At 38.4% G+C, this 19,507-nt stretch overlaps 2 protein-coding genes across 4 annotated transcripts in view; one reads left to right on the top strand and one right to left on the bottom strand.

Moving 5' to 3' along the window:
- asun (integrator complex subunit 13 asun) overlaps window positions 1-19,507 on the top strand; it is a 476,385-nt gene that overhangs the window by 76,941 nt on the left and 379,937 nt on the right. The gene's annotated exons all lie outside the window — the stretch shown is intronic.
- Window positions 2,305-19,507, bottom strand: part of LOC123772429 (Histone PARylation factor 1) — a 31,202-nt gene continuing 13,999 nt past the window's right edge. The window contains exons 1-9 of one of the 3 annotated variants that reach the window (XM_045765568.2): window positions 16,884-17,074; window positions 14,055-14,211; window positions 12,873-13,058; window positions 10,747-10,883; window positions 9,217-9,362; window positions 8,452-8,684; window positions 5,756-5,881; window positions 4,844-4,971; window positions 2,305-2,716 (exon numbers count right to left, since the gene is read on the bottom strand). In XM_045765568.2, the coding sequence (XP_045621524.1) occupies window positions 2,657-2,716; window positions 4,844-4,971; window positions 5,756-5,881; window positions 8,452-8,684; window positions 9,217-9,362; window positions 10,747-10,883; window positions 12,873-13,058; window positions 14,055-14,211; window positions 16,884-17,033 (1,323 nt within the window). In that variant the 5' untranslated portion in view covers window positions 17,034-17,074 and the 3' untranslated portion in view covers window positions 2,305-2,656. Of the gene's footprint in view, window positions 2,717-3,293; window positions 3,382-4,843; window positions 4,972-5,755; window positions 5,882-8,451; window positions 8,685-9,216; window positions 9,363-10,746; window positions 10,884-12,872; window positions 13,059-14,054; window positions 14,212-16,883; window positions 17,075-19,507 lie in introns of those variants that run through there. The other 2 variants (XM_045765567.1, XM_069325990.1) reach the window with 2 other exon arrangements.

The following is a 19,507-nucleotide window of genomic DNA, read 5'->3' as shown; positions in this document are numbered from 1 at the left end:
GAGTCTTAGGCCTCTGATATTCATACAATGTTATATGGATGTCCCTATGGCACCTCTGCTGGGTCACTGAAAACTTTCTGCCATGTCTTTTGCTCCAGTATTTTATTGTGCACATTTGGGAGGCAAACTTGGCATCTTGCAGGTATACATTATGTGATACTTTTTTCTCTTGTAACTTTTCCAGTGGGCATATTGTGCGCACATCGAGTCTTGGTAATTTAAAACTTTTAGTGTGCATATACATTTCGTTTATGTTCTCTGTAATCCTTTTATTAAAAAGTCTATCGTGGATGGTGAGGCCAGTACCAAGTAGTACTCATGGTGGGAAAGAACAAGTGATTTAAAAAAAAAAAAAAAAAAAAAAAAGAGGATTGTGGTTCTATCTCTATTAGAGGGATCTTGTTCAATCCTGTTACTGTTTAGCTTATGCAATGCTTGCTCTGTTATGCTTAATAAATGCTACATCATCCTACATCAGTATGCCTAGAATATTTACACATTTAACACTTTTCCTCTCTGATGTCATAAAACCAAAACACCCAGAGTTCCTGATGACACAAATGTCATCATGCAAAACATTTTACATTGTCTTATTAATAAGTATAAATATTGTGGGTGAATGAGTTTGACATTGGGTTGTGCGCTCACCAGGAATGCTTGGGCCTACCTTCCAGTGCGATTTGGGTGCCCCGCCGAGCCAGTGAAAGTGTTAAGTTCCATAGAAAGCTCTGACCGTCTTGTGAACACTTTGGTCCGGACCCGTGTCTTGTGAACACAGGATATTACGGGTTGAGAGAGACTAGAGCCCTGAGAGCACTGCGAGTCTACCACAATGACTATGGAACGTTGACAAAGAGCATACAAAATGGCATAAAGTTCCACCATAAAGATTTTATTCTCCAGGGGGAAGGGGGCACATACAAGTCCCATCAGGGAAAACAACAGAGTAGCCAACACTATTGGTAGGCTTAGACCCATCAGTGAACAGAACAATGGATTCTGAGCAGGATGAAAAATGTTCAAGGAAAAGGTTTTTCAAAACTGAAGGGGAGGGGGGGTATAAGCCTTCGCCACATTGATCAGGGTCGTGCCAAATTTCACAAAGGGGACCCTCCATGGGGCAAAGCAGGAACAACACAGGGAGGGAGGGAGGGAATTATCAAGGGAAAGCACCAAGCCATTATGACTATATAGCACTTGGAAGGGGTCAGGATAAGGATTTGGAATGGGACGGGGGAAAGGAATGGTGCATAACCATTTGGACGGTCAGGGATTGAACACCGACCTGCATGAAGTGAGACCGTCGCTCTACCATCCAGCCCAAATGGTTGGACAAAGGAAATGGTTGGATTTCTTAAAGTTAAGAAATGGATCAATAGCAGATCATTATTATAATCGCTCCCTGTTATATATATGACACAGGACAGGCATTCGTGTTACATATATAACACAGGGAGAGATGATGCCAATGCAAATTCAGAGAACCTTCCAAATACACCTTGTAGTAAAAGATGGTGGTGAGGGGGAGCAGGGTACTCCTGAGGACACAGTAAATTTAGCGAGTAAATTCGAATGTTAAGCGCACAGTGTTTCAGGAAATTCCTTCTTCCTCGTATCTACAAACTTGCCGTTCCAGTTCATAAAAGGATCCTCTGCCTATACTAATAACTTGAAATAAATTTCAGTGAAATGATTACTCTGAACTTGCCAGTACCGCCTGGTTGAGATCAGACACGTCCTATATCTGGCAAGATCTCCAAGATTTTTGCAATTACTGTAGGCATTTTACACTTGTTGATAACTCCTGGGAGCAGCTAGAATGCCTGTCCTAACATAGCTACACACAGGTTTAACATGTGATGTTCCAGGGATCTACTTCCATATGGCCCAGTCTCTGACCAGGCCTCCTGGTTGGCCGTCTGGTCAACGAGGCTGTTGGGCACGGCTGCTTGCAGCCTGATGTAGGAGTCACAGCCTGGTTTATCAGGTATCTTTTGGAGGTGTTGAGTTCTCTTGAACACAGTGATAGGCTAGCCAGTTATGCCCCTTATTGGTCCAACATTAAAGTAATTTTGAACAAAATGTAACCTCTAACAAGCAAGTGTGTAAAACTAGTGGTCGATGATTGTCTAACTAGACAATTTCTACAATGTAACAGATTAGGCCTACATGCAAGTGTACAAGACTAGTGGCTACAAGAATGTAACACTACATGCACTTGTAAATGTTTCAAACTACTGACTACTCAGATGAGCCAATTTCCATTTCAATCAAGACATACTGGGAAATAAAGAAAACTAATAAAAAGTATGAGGATTTATTTGTTTTCCAAAATGCTGACAATTCATGGCACATCCACAAATCACTTGTTAATTAACCCAAGGTACTGTATTTAAATACAGTATGGTAAATAACAAGAAGGAATGATTTACAATCAAACCAAAATATCACAACTAAGAGGATGCCATTAACTAACAGAAAAGTGAGTTAGTTATTAAGACCACTTAAGTGACTTGACTATCATGATTCAGTGTGGCTGACAAATCACATCAAACATTTCTATCTAATGCTAGTGGTAAAATGTGCATTATAAATTAAAGCCATTGGAACACATGTTGATCCAAGAACACTACTCTAAGATGGTCATGCCAACCATCTACTCTACAACTTCCAAGATGCTCATATTGTTTCCCCGTCGTCTATTCTTCAGATGAGCCTGCAATTGCAAAGTGCATTAAAATAATGATCAAATTATCTTGAAAGTAATTATCTTAAAAGAATCATCTAAAGGTGGCATAAAGCCTAGAAGATTTTCAATTACTGGCATCTTAAAGTATAGTACGGTACACACAAATTAAAATTAAAAAGTAAATTTTATACTAATAAGTATATCAACTGTTATCTATGTTTTCTTGTTAAAGGAATTAAGATTGACAATATTCAGAAAATTAGTGATTATTAGGTGTGCTTTTTACATATCAATAGTGTGGAAATCTAAAATCAACGTGAAGCTCCTAACAGAATAACTATCGACAAAGTACTGCATCTACATTCCTTACAGTAGAAGCCAAAGATGCAGTTGTTGAAAAAAATGCATCTTACAGAAGGTAGCTAAAGATTAGTGAAAAGTAGTGCAATCAAGAGAACTAAGTAGATGAACAGCATGTCTCCAAATTACATATAAATCTTTGGTACAAGAAATGCTTTCCTGGATATGAGTAGGTTTCAACCGAGATGAGGTATGATTACAACTCTTGTTTCCAGTTGCACTAGGTTCCATATATGATAGTTACTATATGATGGTTCCCTACGTGATATAGCTAGTTAGTTTCAAAGAACATTCTCATGAAATAAATGTCTATGAGCAGGCTTCAGATGAGCTCAGGTAGAACAACAGCTCTTGCTTGCAGCTTTACTATGTAGGTATTTCACTCAACAGCCCTAATGAACCCTAATCTCAGTTAAGACAGAAATGGTTGGGCACATTTTCCTTCACCTGGTGCCTCTGTTCACCTAGAATTAACAGGTATCTGAGTTAGGCAGCTGTTGTGCCTGTATCATTAAGAGGGTCAATAGTTGGCCTAGGGAAAGCTTGATAGAGCAAAGTATGTGTACACTTTTCCTGTTCGTACAATGGGAATTATGAATTACATCATATATACATCCCTGACTTCTCGCTCCAATAATCCTCAAATAACTGATGCTCGGCATTTGCAATTTTCCTAATACAAATGGTACAAATCATGCTTTATTCTTTGCAGAGATACTAGAAGTTTTGCTCCAAAGGTGACTCAAGCATTAATACCATTAAATTTCAATATCCTATATAACCTGTCCAGATGGCTGTAAACTAAAACATGTACTGTACAGTGAAATATTCGTGGCAATGCACTAAAGTTTTTACTCTCCGCCTATATATGTATCGCATGAAAATTTGTAAACTGAAGTCTGTACACAAGGAGAAATGTAGCACTGTAGCAGGTCTCTTAATAAAGTATTTTATGCAACAATAATCATCCTGAATGAATTCATGGTGTAAGTAATTATCAAAAAGAAGGCACCAAGCCAAGAGGACTCGATACGAATGTCCCAACCTGTCGTCGCATTCTTGACCATCTCAACAATGCCTATAAAATTTATACTCTTTTTACGCTATCTCAGTTTGTGTTATAACTATCTGTGCACATGAATAAATCCACTCCATGCACAACCCTTTGCATACTCAAGGCAATGTGAATTCCACAACTCTCACAAAATACATTATAATTATAAATATAATAAATACAATAATCATAATTGTCCAATTGCACGAGCTATCGTGTTGTAGCTATAAGAAATGCACAAGAGGTGTGCAACATCTAATTTTTTATTGTTAAAAACTGAGATTTGTTTCGTTTCCCCTAGAAATTTTCTGGCAAACTTCCTGGATTTAGGGTTGATCTCTGATCGCCAAGCTCACAGTCCAAGCTAACCAAATTCCAATCATGGTTTCTGGTAGTCAGCAGTCATCACAGAGGCCTTTATGCTTCATAAGGTTTTATGGCACCAATGCTTTCAGCACTGGGGAGTTACCGAGAAAAACTAGCCTAAAGCATTATCAAACATTTTGTAGTCTTCAAAATGTTATGCGTCACAATGCCAACATAATACTGTTTAGTCAGACATCAGCATGCCTGGCTGACTGAAACTCTCCACATTTCCTGTGGCTGCATCACAGTTTCTGATTAAATTATATCAATTTTAGTTTACCCAGATATTCATAAAACTGGAGACTAGTTGACTGAAATCCCATCATATTACATACAAGAATCACAATGCAATACTATACAGAACTTTAACTCACCTGTAATATGTCTATGTAAGGTTCTCTTCCTAAGAGATCATATCCCACCCCAAGGACATGGTAAATGGGTTTGTGAAACAATTCACTGCCAAATGAAAAGAGGTCCAGTCCCAACTCGAGTCCCATTCCTGTATCAAATAAAAAATTGGATGAGACCTTTTTCTTTAATATACTGTACAGTTATTCTTAAATATAAACCATTTGTAAAAACAAAAACAAAAATAATATTTTGAAGCAATCCATAAGTATTTAATACAAGGTTAACAAGCAGTTCGAGTACTTAAATTAACTGATAAAGGCTGCAAGCATGCAAAGATGAGTGTGTGGGCAAGGGCACGGAAGAGGTGAGGCTGCAGGAGAGGAGAGGGTGGGGAGAGGAAAGGGTGGGGAGAAGAGAGGTTGCAGGAGAGAGAAGTGTGGGGGAGAGGGGCGAGCAGAGATGAGGGCACGAGAGAGGGAAAAGCAGTTTAAAACCTTGCAATCTGTTGTATATATCCCATAGAAGTGAAGGACATCTGGAGGAGAAGCTTTAAGCCCTGTCTTAAGCTTTACCCCTGTCCTGTCGTAATGGCATAAAAATAAAGTTTAAAACTTTGTGCAGAAAATAAGTTGCAATAACAATGAAAATAAACAGCTCAACCCCCACACACTAAGAGAGATGACATGCCAAAATGTCCCTTTTCCATGTGTGGCTTCTGTTAATTAACCCTTAAATGGCTTGGATAATTTAAAGCTCAACATTATGGTGCAAATGACAAAAGTAAGTTCACAAAACTAATGTAAAAAGTAAAAGAACATCACAGTTGGCGATTCAAGCGATTAGAGGTAATCGCATAGTGATTAAAGCCATTTAAGGGTTGAAGCTATGTGGTTGCTTAGGGGGGGGGGGGTAAAAAGCTTCTAAGCACTTACCAAAGTCTCCTTCATCATAAGCAAATTGGACATTGGTAATTAGTTCTTGTATATCATCAAAATGTTTTCTTCTTTCATTGTCACTTTTAGCATCGACAACTTTTTGGAACATCCTCCGCAAATTTGCTGTAACCAAGATAAATTACTGTATTAATTTAGCAGTTGTGATCGCTGTTCTTATGAACGTATTTGCAAATTTATAACACTACATAAATCTATAAAGGACTCCTATATTAAATACAAAAAATATAAAAAGTCCACAAACACTGTATACTGTATCTGATAAATCACACAAATAATGTTTTTGTTAATATTACTTGAACACCTTGCTAATGAGTGTGAAGAATTCACTCTCAATCAGCTTATCTTCTCCTTGATTAACCCTTTGACTGTGCTATGCAATAGCAAAGGACAAATAAAATGACCTTTTTAGAAATGGAAAGTGATCTCCATCTACATGCTCCCAAAATATTTCCAACTTTTGTAATGTATGACCAAGTCTTCTGACCTTCAAAATGGGACCCTGGGCCTGATAAAAGCTACCAGCAGTTGGCGGCAAAATCAAATTACCCACCATGTAGTTTGGCCAAAAATTGGCAATTTAGTTTTCATAAAACCATCATATCTATTTCCATATATCCTACATATTTAAGGTATGTTACTGAATGCTGCAACATGTTGTGCACAAAAGCATATACTTATTTAAACACTGATTTGATTTACAATGTACCAACAACATTAGACATTCTACAGCAGCTACTTACACCCTGGGCCACTCAATTCAAGTTTTCCAAGTTATTTGTTGGGTTATAACTATTAATTTGGTGTAAAAATGCTTGCAAGTTAATTCTCTAAAAGAATAGATGCCCCAAATTGTTTATTTATAATAGATTATGTTCAACAGCAATGAATATAATAATGTTCACGAATCACAATCAGATGAGGAGTTATAGGGTTGTTGGAATTTTACTGTTGGAGAACAGACGACATTTTAGTGCCATCAAAACAAAATTGTTAATGGCCAGTAACCCTGCTCTGTTAGACTGCACTCCTCTACTACATCTCAGCCATCACAACCAATCACTCTTTCCTCATCAACACAAAGGTGATTCTCACTCCTCACAGGTATCCCATAACTTGTGGTACATTTCCCAATTCATGGCTTAAGTGAACTATGTGATTGCAGGGGAGCCCAACACGCTGACTCAGAAATTCAATGAATGCAGATACCCTCACAGTGCTCAAACTCATTGATGCTCCAATGGCGGGTGGCAACTATGGGAGGCAACACTTCCCAGACCAGGACTCTGAAGCCCTACATTCCAGATCAGCTTTGCTGTAAAATATTTTAAAACATTCCATTCTCTGGCACACCTAGGGAGGGGGGGTGGGGTGCATGCTATGTAGCATCCAACAGAATACTGGGAATCAATGCCAAAGTTCAACATTGGGCTTGCTCGTGTGTCTAATATCAATGGGCAAAAAAAAATTAGCACATAGAGCCCTTGCACCAGTTTCAGTTACCCCCTGACCACTTCTATGAGGTGCATGTGGACATCATCGGGCTGTTACCATCAGCAAGAGGGTACTCCTACCGTCTCACATGTATTGACTGATCTGTCAGGTGGTTTAAGGCAATCCATCTGGTCAACATCACAGCAGATTCAGTGGCCCATGCCTTCCACTCCAGACGGGTCACACCAGAAATGTTCATTGATTATATGAACAATCTACCAGAAGGAGTACATATCTATATGAACATATTTGCTGATGATGCTAAGCTATTAGGGAAGATAAAAACTTGTATGAGAAAATATATGCACTTGCCCTTTAACATGACTAACAAAAGAAGTGCATGAAGCAACACTTGGCAAATGGAATTTAATGTGAATAATGTCACATTGTGGAATGTTTAAGAAGAGAAAATAGGCCCCAATACAACCTACAAATTATGTGAAAAAGCTTTAAAGAACTCTGATAAAGAAAGAGATCTTGGAGGGGTCTTAGATTGAAAACTGTTACCCAAAGACCACAAAGAACATTGTCTGAGGAACCTAGACTATACTTTTCAACTTCAGAATCACTTTTAACTGCATAGATTACAAAATATTAAAGAAATTGTTCATGACGGTCATGAGACCAAAATTGGAATATTCAGCAGTTGTATGGTACCCGTATCTCAAGAAGCACATCAATAAACTGGAAAAGGGGCAAAGACATACAACTAAATATCTATTTAGGTACATTTCTCCAGGTAACTTCAGGTAAATGACTTCCAAAACTGAAAAACTAGAAATAAGAGGAGAGGTTAGAGGTGTAAAATTTTGTAAAGCAAATTTGTCAGGAATTGGCAAAATTGACAGAGGAATCCTTGAAAACTAACTTCAAGAACAAGTGATCTATTCAAGCTAAGGATGCAAAGATGCCAAAAAATATAAGAATGCGCTCTTTGCAAACAGTGGTAGATGGATGGAAGTTAAATGAGGTGGTGGTGGAAGCCAAACCTATCAACAGCTACAATGCATCATACGAGAGTACTGGGATGACAGAACACCACGAATATTGCTCTCATTCCGCAACTACGCTTAAAAAATTACAGTATCATGTATTCATATATATAAAAATATTATATATAATGCAACCTACCAGGCATTTTGGGAACATTATAGCCAACCTTACCACACAGAGGAACCTACCAGGTGTTTCGGGAACTTCTCTATAGCCAACATCACCGTGCATAGGCACAACAATTCCAGCTCCATGGAAAGTCTTCGCAACAACTTGCTTATTTCTCTTCTTCATATCCTGCGTTACTGCCTCAAGTGAATACTTCTTCTTCTTCGCAAACAATTCAATTTCTCTGTATAGCCGCTGAAGGGGAACTTTCTTGAATGGATTCTCTTCCTTCATCTTTAGTGTTAAATACGAACTGTAGGGATAGTTAGTGTTGTCAATCACAAGCATGCAGAAAAGTTGGAAGAGTATTATACATTATTTTATATGTTCATTATTATAATTCCTGTTGTAGGGGACAGGAAACCGGTACTTTGGTTTATTTTCAAGCCAATAAGTAACCAACTGCTACAAGAGATTGTATTCTTAAATTGTCTATTGAAAATAATGGCAAGAAGACAAACTTCCTCCTTCACCCAACCACCTAAACGTATTGGCAGTGATGGCCTCACTTCTTGCTGGGTCAACATTCCATTACCATCAGTACAAGTGGTTTGGCAACATTCCTTCAGCCCTTCCTCATATCCCAGAGCCTTGTCCTTCTATCCCTTCCATCTGCTATATAAACATATGGGCTTAGCACTTTCTCCTGATAATCTCATTTCCTCTCTTTCATCTCTAGATGGACAGACAGATAGCTACACACACTTTATACAGTTACAGGATGACTTACAAAACTGACTTTCTCATTAACAACCACATTAATGTCACTTCCTTGTGCTACTTACCAAACTCCTGCAAAGATGTTTTCCCCAAGAGGTTTAATATTTCCTGGTTTTATCGATGACATTGAGGCTACAAAACTGGGCAGAGCAAAAGGATCGTCGCGGTAATAGCCAATGTGGTACTCGTTTTCATCACCAGCTACCACAGTCTGTAAATAATAAATATTTTACAAGATGCTTTGTGAGGTGTGAAGATTGGGCGAGGCATGTGAGGTGTGGAGATGGCAGGTGTTGGGCAAGGTAAGTGGGGTGTGGAGGTACTGGGTGTTGGGGAAGGTTTGTGGGGTGTGGAGGTAGTGGGTGTTGGAACCAGGTGGGTGGAGGTAGTTGTGTAGGCAACCTCGATGGTTTTAAAACTGAGATTACCCTGCCCAATTTAAAAATTATTTGAGAATAAAAAAAAGACAGCCTTAAAAGCCATATTGGCACTGGGTAATACTGCCCAACAACACAGGTAATCTCAGTTTCAGGACCATACACAAATGTAGAAGGCTTCCGTATAATATGATGAGGCATTTGAGATAATGAACAGAAATAAAGGAAAGAGACTTAGTGAAAGAATGCCAAGTGCAGTTCCTATAAAAGCTGTACACAATGAACTCAAGACCAAAAGGTCTGAAAAATTATTGAAGTCATATGCCGGAACTAAACTCGTGTCCCTTAAATCATGGTGCAGTCTGTAGTGCATGCCTGGGGAGCTCAGGGATGCGGGTTCAGTCCTAGCATAAAGCTTCAATCATTTCTCAGATATATCAGATTCTTGTGATTTCACTGTGTACACACTTGATGGAGATGTGCCTGTTTTTCTCAAAAAGACATGTACTTAAAATACTTCAAAAATATTCTCTAATTTTGTATAAATAAAGATTATAGCAGATGCTCATTAGCTGCCACAATTTAAATTGTGCACATCCTTTTGTCTAATTCTCAGTCAGTAATTCCCAACCATTTTTTGTTTGGGGGGGAACCCTGAAATATTTTGTCAAATCTTGAGAACCCACTACCTGGCTGACGAGTACAGTAAATTAGAAAATAGATGTGTAAAGCAGAGTTAATGAATAATAATTAACTCATACTTTTGAATAAAATATTACTAGAGCATATATTGCCTACTTATTAAATATTACCGTACTCAAGTATTTATTGCCTGGATGGGAATTGGTGCTGTATCTATATCTTGGATGACTTATTCCCATAACAACATGAGAATCAATGTGTTGACATACCATGCCAAAAACCTTAGAACCTATGCTGACCCATCTAACTTATTGAGGCCAAATGCCAGTGTCCAGAAATGAAGCAAGGACAAGTTTATCCCTCAATAATGGTCTTAAGCATTGGCTAGTTCTGTATGCGAGACAGTAAGAAAGTACAGTTCTTACAGTTCTGAGAATGCAGGTCAAATTATATTTGTTCCCCCATGCCAACAAAAGTCAACACCAAGAAACATAGCTCCCTGCCAATACAACTAGGCAAGAACAACTAAGCAAGTATAACTAGGCAAGAACAAAACAAAGCTAAATAGATATTAACCATAAATTCAGGAGGATCATAGTAGTAGCGCCAATGACAGACATAGCTGGATATCTTCCGAGTTTTTAAGCCCTTCAGCTTCCCCGTGAGAACATCATATGGGCCCACCAGTGTCAGACCAGCTTTCATTAGCGCCTCTGCAAACAATATATTACTAGTCATATTGACCCACTAGTGTTGGCCCAGCCTTAGTCTCTCCATAAACAAATATTACACCAGTACAGTTCAATATGCAAAATATGTTAAGTGCAGTAAAATAAAATATATAAAATGCAGCATAGTGTAATACTGTATATTACTACACTAGGAGTATATTGGTATAGGAATGCATATCCCTAGTTAAAATCAAGAAACTGCTTGCATTAATTGTGTATGCAAGCATTTTATCAATCACTCAATAAGTAGCAACTGATAAGATTCATAACTTAAATTGCCAAATCATAAAACCTGGAAATAAAAAAAAAATGATTTTTACACTCATTGGTCATAAACATCAAGGCTGCTTTGTTGCAGAATTGTCATCTAACTGATCTGGTTCACCACAATGATTTGCATCATTGCAAGTTCCTGTCACTGCTGTCGGAACATGACTTCAAGTTTCCAAACTTCAATGAGTCTAACCATTTCTCACAAGGTACATTTTTACTTCATTTATAATGTATACAGTAGTATTAATAATTTTGTTAATAATGCTCCATAACAAATTATGTTATTATTGAATACATTAACAATTTCAACTATTAATGTAGTTACTACCAATTCTACTATCTACTATGACTTGGCTTAATATGGAAAACTCAATATAAACTTGTACAACTGCATTGGTCGTAGTATTCTTTCCTGCATCATTTAACATGCATCAATCTACATTTATCGTCTGAAGTGATATCGATAATTTCTTTCCAACATCTAATATGTGCACTTAATTGATTTATGTACTTCCAATATCACTCCCTCATTCTACTAAACCACTGTGTTAACTAATGTAAGAACAATCTTATAACCCAAACAAAATTTAAGCTTTGAGATGCCACAATATACTGTACCTTCATTTTATTTATTCATTCATAACTATGATTTTACAAAATTATACATTTTCCCAGTGCTCTCCCACAAGCAGTAATATTCATACCCACTTTTCCTGGAAAGATTTTCCTTGTTCATTATAAAGAGGGTCACTATTCTTGCTTCAACAGCTTCAAGGAAGAACAAAAGCAGCAGTCCCTAATTCACAGTATGTAAAAATGTTGAAGTTTAACCAAATTAATTAAATTTGAATTTGTGGCGTTGGGGTGTTCATTAAATTTGTAATTAGTTTTTAATTAATTTTTTTGTGTGTGTGTAATTATCAGTGTAATTCCCTAAGTGTAGTTACACGATGAGAACTACGTTTGTGATGTCCCATTTCTCCGGTACTACCGTCATATAATGCTTAGAAACTAATAACAGTTTTTGCCTTCACAGCTTTCTAAATTTACTTATTCCAATTATCTACAACAGACTGCAAAAGAAATCTTTCTAATATTTTTGTTATTTGTTTCCTTAGCTTGAATCTAACTTCTTGAGGTTCCCCATTTCAGAAATTCCTCTATCAATTTGGTCAATTCCAGTTATTATTTTGTAAGTGGTGGTCACATCACCTCTTTCTTTTAGCTTCAGCATATTTAACACCTCTAGCCTCTCTTCATAACTCAAGTTTTTCAGGTCAGGAAGCCATTTCGTAGCATGCCTCTGCACCTTTTCCTGTTTACTGATGCGTTTCTCAAGATATGGGCACCATACAACTGCTGCATATTCCAATTTTCGTCTCACTAGGGTCATTAAGAGTTTTAGTATTTCAACATCCATGTAATTAAAAGCAATTCTGAAGTTGGAAACCACAGCATATGGATCTCACACAATGTTCTTTGTGTGTTCATCTGGTGACTGTTTACTACCCACAACCACCCATAGATCTCTCTCTCTGTCGGAGTTCTTTAATTCCTTTCAACAATTTATATTGTGTGTGGTTATTTTCACCTACTCCACATTCCATAACAAGGCCTTTATTCACATTGAATTCCATTTGCCACATGGTACTCCAATCACTATAAACAATTTAAACAGTTCATAAAGTAGTCAATTACCTTCAGGTTTTTCCTTATTGATTTGTGAACAACAATCCCAGAAGTCAAAGAAATCATCCGGCATTTCTAGAAGAAACTTCTGTTCAATGCTAAACCGTACATCCTCGGGAGATTCAGCTACATTAAAATCTTTGACATTATCTTCGAACTGTGGTATTGGCAATTCACTATCTTCCTTATCATTTCCTGTAAAATAAATTTACAAAATTGTAAGAGGTGCATTTTATAAAACAAATGATGTATGGAGGGAGAGAGGGAATTATCAGGGGAAAGTGCCAAGCAATTATGCCTATATGGCACTTAGAAGGGATCAGGATAAGGATTTGGGATGGGATGGGAGAAAGGAATGGTGCCCAACAACTTGGACGGTCGGAGGTTGAACGCCGACCTGCACAAAGTGAGACCGTCGCTCTACCATCCAGTCCAAGTGGCTGGGCATAGAACAAAGGCAAATAAGAGCAATTAAAAGCATGAAATGTGTTTATATGAGGCAAATGTTCCTGTCTTTCTACTTTTAACTCTGCAGATATTCAACATAAAAGTGCTGTCCTTTACATCATAACATGGGTACATGTAAAGTGTCAGAACAGGATGACCAATGACCAGCATACATGAGCAACTTTCATGGGCAGAAAGATGGCCCTACAACCTACAGTACAATATTTACTTAAAACAAATGTAGTGGAACTCGCTAATAATTCTCATTTAATGTATGGGAGCTGTTAGAAGCCTACCTGTTACTCCTCCAATATGTTCCAGTTTGTAAGTGTTGAAACTTTTTTCTTGTTTCTTTTACTTAGGTGGTGCACAAGTATTTATGACTCACACAGGCAATTCATTGCCAAGTACTGTATAAACAAAATATTCCATTGAAACATTTGGGTGTGACATCTCTGAAATTGTATTTTGAACTGGTGAGGAAATGCTATTATCACAATGGAGATTTTGCTAAGCAGTGCAAAAGACACCTGGCATGTGGGATAGAAGCAACTGTGATGTCCTGTGGAAAATGTTACATTTGCAGTGTAAATATAAAAAATTTTAATTAGATATTAAAAAATTAAAAAATCAAATTGATATCAAAAGATAATTAAATAGCATGAAGTGAGGAATTTTTGGTAAATCAACAGAACTTGTTTTTAACAGATAACACCTTAAATTGAAGAGATTTTTAATAATAACCTTGACTAGTCCTTTGATCAGATGAATTACTAACTGTAGGTGGGCTCTCCTCACTGGCAGGAACTACAAACTCATCTGTGTTTGATTTGCGAGAGGTATTGGGGATTTCTTCTAAACTGGAATCAGTTTTTTGTTTCTTATGAGAGCCCCACATATCCTGAAATAATGAAATAATGGAATTAAGATAGTGAAGTGCATAATAAATAGTTGACCATCACATCATCACTGTCAATGCTGCAGTGTCACTACCATTAAATAATTGGCCATTACTTTTAGGTCAATGTTTCACTGTAGCTTTGTTATATGTATACAGTACATATATTACAGACAACAACATTTCAAGTCGAACAATACTGTATAACCACAAAAATGTATTCCAAGATAGAAAAAAAAACTAAATTCTGAATGACCAATCAATCCTAAATTATATTTTTCTGGGAACAATTCAAATTCCACTTTATTTTAAACCTTCCATTGTGCAAATCATATACAGTATGCATGATTTTGGCCTAATTGATTGCACTGTGCAAATCATATATATATATACAATACACAGTATGTACTGTATATGTTTTAGAGCACTACACAAGATCTAAAATTCCTTCACATACACAGGGCTCACATTGCTTCCTCTGGACTCGGTAACCATCGTCCATCTTGAAAAAAAAATCTAGAGTCCCTCACTTTCCTTCTAGGGCCTTAGTAAAAAGACGAGGACCATGTATGGCACATCACCATCGAGTGTCTGGATGTGCAGGGCAGCCATACTACGAACCATTAAACTTTTAATAGCAACAAATGAGTGATTACGATGTATATATTTACAGGCAAAATGTGCTATGTGCAATTACAAGGCATCTAAATTGCCATGCCTCTGAAGAAGAAGGAAGAGAAGGTGCAGACAGAGTCAAGGTAGAATTCACCAACACCTCCAATTCCAGATCCCTAAACACAAGGTGGGCCAAATCCATAACATCCATCCGGACACACAACCTAGACTGCTGCAAGAAGGCAAAACGAACCCCACAAAGCAGTAGTAGCCACTTGGTACACACAAACACCAACTGGCATGCCAGATCAGAGCCACATGGGAGCTACAAACCCCACACAACTCTGGGTCATAGGTATTTTCAACCCAACCGACAGGCATAGTGGAGGCAGAATGATCGATCATCACCCCAAGGCACTTTCACTTGATGCCTCTGTTCACCTACCAGAAGAATTGGTACCCAGGAGTTAGGCTACTGTTGTGGGTTGCATCCTCAGATAGGTCAGTTAGTCCTATGAAGACCTCTCTTCACCTTGCAGTATAATAGATACCAGGAAGTTTGGCAATTGCTGTGGGATGCATCCAAGAAAATGTCAATAGGAGAATGCCTAGAGAAATTAGGGGAAATGCCTAGAGAAATTAGGGGAAATGCCTAGAGAAATTAGGGGAAATGCCTAGAGAAATTAGGGGAAATGCCTAGAGAAATTAGGGGAAATGCCTAGAGAAATTAGGGGAAATGCCTAGAGAAATTAGGGGAAATGCCTAGAGAAATTAGGGGAAATGCCTAGAGAAATTAGGGGAAATGCCTAGAGAAATTAGGGGAAATGCCTAGAGAAATTAGGGGAAATGCCTAGAGAAATTAGGGGAAATGCCTAGAGAAATTGGGGAAATGCCTAGAGAAATTGGGGAAATGCCTAGAGAAATTGGGGAAATGCCTAGGGAAAATAGGGGAAATGCCTAGGGAAAATAGGGGAAATGTCTAGGGAAAATAGGGGAAATGTCTAGGGGAAATAGGGGAAATGCCTAGGGAAACCTTGATAGACCCCAAGTACAGGCTTCATGTCCCTGACTTAACAGGAATTAAGACGAGCTCTAGGGTTTCCAAAAACTAACCACACAGCTTGTCTTCTACCTCCTTCCTTGCCTTGATTGTTAAGGACTTGGTCTAACCCTGTGGTTTACTGTTCATGTGCTCCAATCTCTTCAAGGCCCATGATGTATCTGATGGTCTTGTATGTTAGATCATCATGAATTATACTGTACTCCTCTTTCTGGTCATGGATAAAATCTTACTGCATCTTACATTCAGTGCTGATGGGGTTAGTCAACTGTGCCTTTTCCATGGCAAAGACATACAAGGTTACATAATGCTTGTCCACCAAAAATGATAGTACATACTGTATGTGTACTCTGAGTAGCAGCACATGTACCGACTGCTGTACGCCTCTTCCCTGAAAGTCCTGTTTTGTATTATTAATTTTATAGAGGACCCAAGAGATACAACCAAACCTTACAGGTTAAGGTTACGTTACATTAGGTTACAACCAAACCTACTAAGCCTAATATAGTACACATGCACACTAAATTAAGCCTAAGATGGTGCAGGTTAGGCCTAGTAGTGCTTATTATAGCCCATGGCAGGTTAGATGAGCATAACTAGAAATAAATAAAGAGCATAACACCATAAATTACAAACGTATAACATTTTTGTAGTGGGTTCAAGCGACAGGTTTACCAGAACTCCAGCTAATTATTATTAGTCTAAAACTATCAAATGTGACAAACTGAATTTTGTATTTATATTTAAACTTGAAATGTCACGTGTGAACTATAATATACAGTGATAACCATCACCCTTACTGGGGACGCGGGGAATACACCCTACTCTAGGTACTTCCTGTCATGCAAACACATTCACGCCACACACACACCAAAACACTACTTTAAACCAAAACATATTTGCTTCACGAGTAAATTAAGATTAATTTATGCTGGAATTTAACGAAAAAGAGGTTATATTATTGTTATCGCCCGTTGACAAACATCTCTCATATTTACACCTTGTCCTCGTCGGTAGTCTTCCTTTTTGGCGGGTGCTTGAACGCCTTGAGATGGTCCGCGTTCTTTCTGTAGCACTTTTCGCCATATTTACAGGCGGGACGAACGTCTTTTTGGTAAACGTTTCCATCATCATCACTCCCTCCCGCCATAACTCTGAACCTATCCCCCTCGAGCGTCACGCGACAACTGAGGAACGCGGGAGCCCACAGCTGACTCGCCACTGCCCAAACTCTCGTACATTCCAACACAAACTTTCGTGCAAGTAATTTTCTTCAACTTAATGCTTTTTAAGTTAACATTAAAAAACTTCATTCGTAAGGGATTTATAGAAAGCATTAAGGGTGAAGCTGGCGTGAACACGTGTGTGTGTGTATAGCCATAAAAAAGATTTTTTTGTTTTTTTAAACAAAAAACATCTGTTTTTGTTTTTAAACATCTGTTAGTTTAAGGACTTGCCCGAAATGCTATGCGTACTAGTTTACAAGAATGTAAAATCAACTTAATTTCTATGTTCTCTGTTAACCCCCAATATATATATATAGTTCTTGTATATAACTAAATAAATAAATTAATAAATAAATAACAAAAAAAACTGATGTATCAAATTAAAAAAAAAAAGCAGAGGCTTTTCCAATTTAGCCTCTGCATGTATGGAGGGTTATTAAAGTCACGACGAGGTTAATGACCAACCATCAAACATACTTTAGTCCTGTGTACAAGACTAAACAAAACTCTCAGTGCAAGAAACTAGTATGTAGTATATTGTGAAGACTAATAATAACAAACAGCAGCTTCCCTATAAATAATATCTCCATTGCTCAAACATGTATTAGCGATAAGACCTACCATTATTGTATAATAATTTACTGTAAATAAGGGCGCCTAACAGCTGGGTGGACAGCGCTTCGGGTTCGTAGTCCTGAGGTTCCGGGTTCGATCCCTGGTGAAGGCGGAGACAAATGGGCACAATGTTTCTTTCACCCTGATGCCCCTATTACCTAGCAGTAAATAGGTACCTAGGAGTTAGACAGCTGCTATGGGCTGCTTCCTGGGGGGGGGTTGTAACAAAAAAAAAAAAAGAAGCCTAATCGAGGACCGGGCCGCGGGGACGCTAAAGCCCAGAAATCATTTCAAGATAACCTCAAGATAAGAAATATATAGCTCTTGAAATAGAACATTCTCTGTAACTAGCTGACATGTACTTTATTGTATATACATCAATAAATAAATAGATAAAAATATTGTAATTATAAGGTGTGAAGGATACATGAAATTGTTAATGTAATAATCTCCATTGAGATCTGGGCACCTTTTGTGCCCTCTGTGATCCTTTTTGCGCTACCGCTCACAGGATGAGTATGGGGGGCACAATAAACTAGCCGCCTCTGGCGTCAACAATCAATCTCAGAGCATATACACCAAGAAGTATGTACACCTCAGTGTATACATCTCCTGTTTATTGTTTGATTCTACTGTATTATCTACCACAGACACAGTTGTAGCCACAGTGTCAACATTTTCAGGCGACCTTCAGGAAGAGGGTTAAAGAGCCGCGGCGCGAGTGTCCACAACACAGGTGTTGAATGTTATCCTCCGCTTGATGCTGCCCTCACAGCTGCACTCGTATGATTCACACTGCCTGCAGCGATTGATTGATTGATGAAGCCACCCAAAAGGTGGCACGGGCATGAATAGCCCGTAAGTGGTGGTCCTTTTGAGCCATTACCAGTATCAAGAGATGATACTGGAGATCTGTGGAGGTGCGACTGCACCCTGCGTGACGGGAGATGTCTCCTGGGGTGCCTGCAGCAGCTCATGTGACCTTTACACCGCCGCCCACACCTTACCGGGGTGCAGGTTATCTTGAGATGATTTCGGGGTTTCAGTGTCCCCGCGGCCCGGTCCTCGACCAGACCTCCACCCCCAGGAAGCAGCCCGTGACAGCTGACTAACACCCAGGTACCTATTTTACTGCTAGGTAACAGGGGCATGATACAATCAGAATCAAACTTTATTTGTAATGATAGAATGAGAATCAGAAATTTTACTTGTATAGAAAGAACAAAATCAGGATTTTTTTGTAACGATGTAATCAGACACTTTTTTGTAACAACAACTTGTACAAAACGTTATAATAACGACTGGATGAAAGAGATGAAATGAAACTTACATTTATAGAAAAATTAAATAACATTTAGCTTAAAATTGCATTTACAAACGACTTAAATTAACAAAATTAACAAACGCTCGTCCTGTGTCAGGAGGGGGGTGTAGGGGGGGGGCCTTTGAGGTGACGACCTTGAGTTTGATAAACTATGAAGAAGCTGTTGATGCATGGACGTTACAAAATGATGTAACTGGTTCATCAGTTAAACAAATCAACAAGGGCCGAGACGAGGATTCGAACCTGCGTCCGGGAGCATCCCAGACACTGCCTTAATCGACTGAGCTACGACAGGGTAAAAGCTCCCGGACGCAGGCTCGAATCCTCGTCACGGCCCTTGTGGATTTGTTCATTTGATGCATCACGTTAGTGTGATCTCTGTGTGTGGTTCATCAGTACTCTAGCTTTGTTTACAAATAAACGTACAATCGACTTGAGAATGGTCCAGGATGGACCGAA

The sequence above is a fragment of the Procambarus clarkii genome, chromosome 17 (assembly GCF_040958095.1).
Source record: "Procambarus clarkii isolate CNS0578487 chromosome 17, FALCON_Pclarkii_2.0, whole genome shotgun sequence".
NCBI classification, from domain to species: domain Eukaryota; kingdom Metazoa; phylum Arthropoda; class Malacostraca; order Decapoda; family Cambaridae; genus Procambarus; species Procambarus clarkii.
The sequence above is the reverse complement of the archived record's forward strand: the minus strand, read 5'-3'. Positions and strand labels throughout refer to the sequence as shown.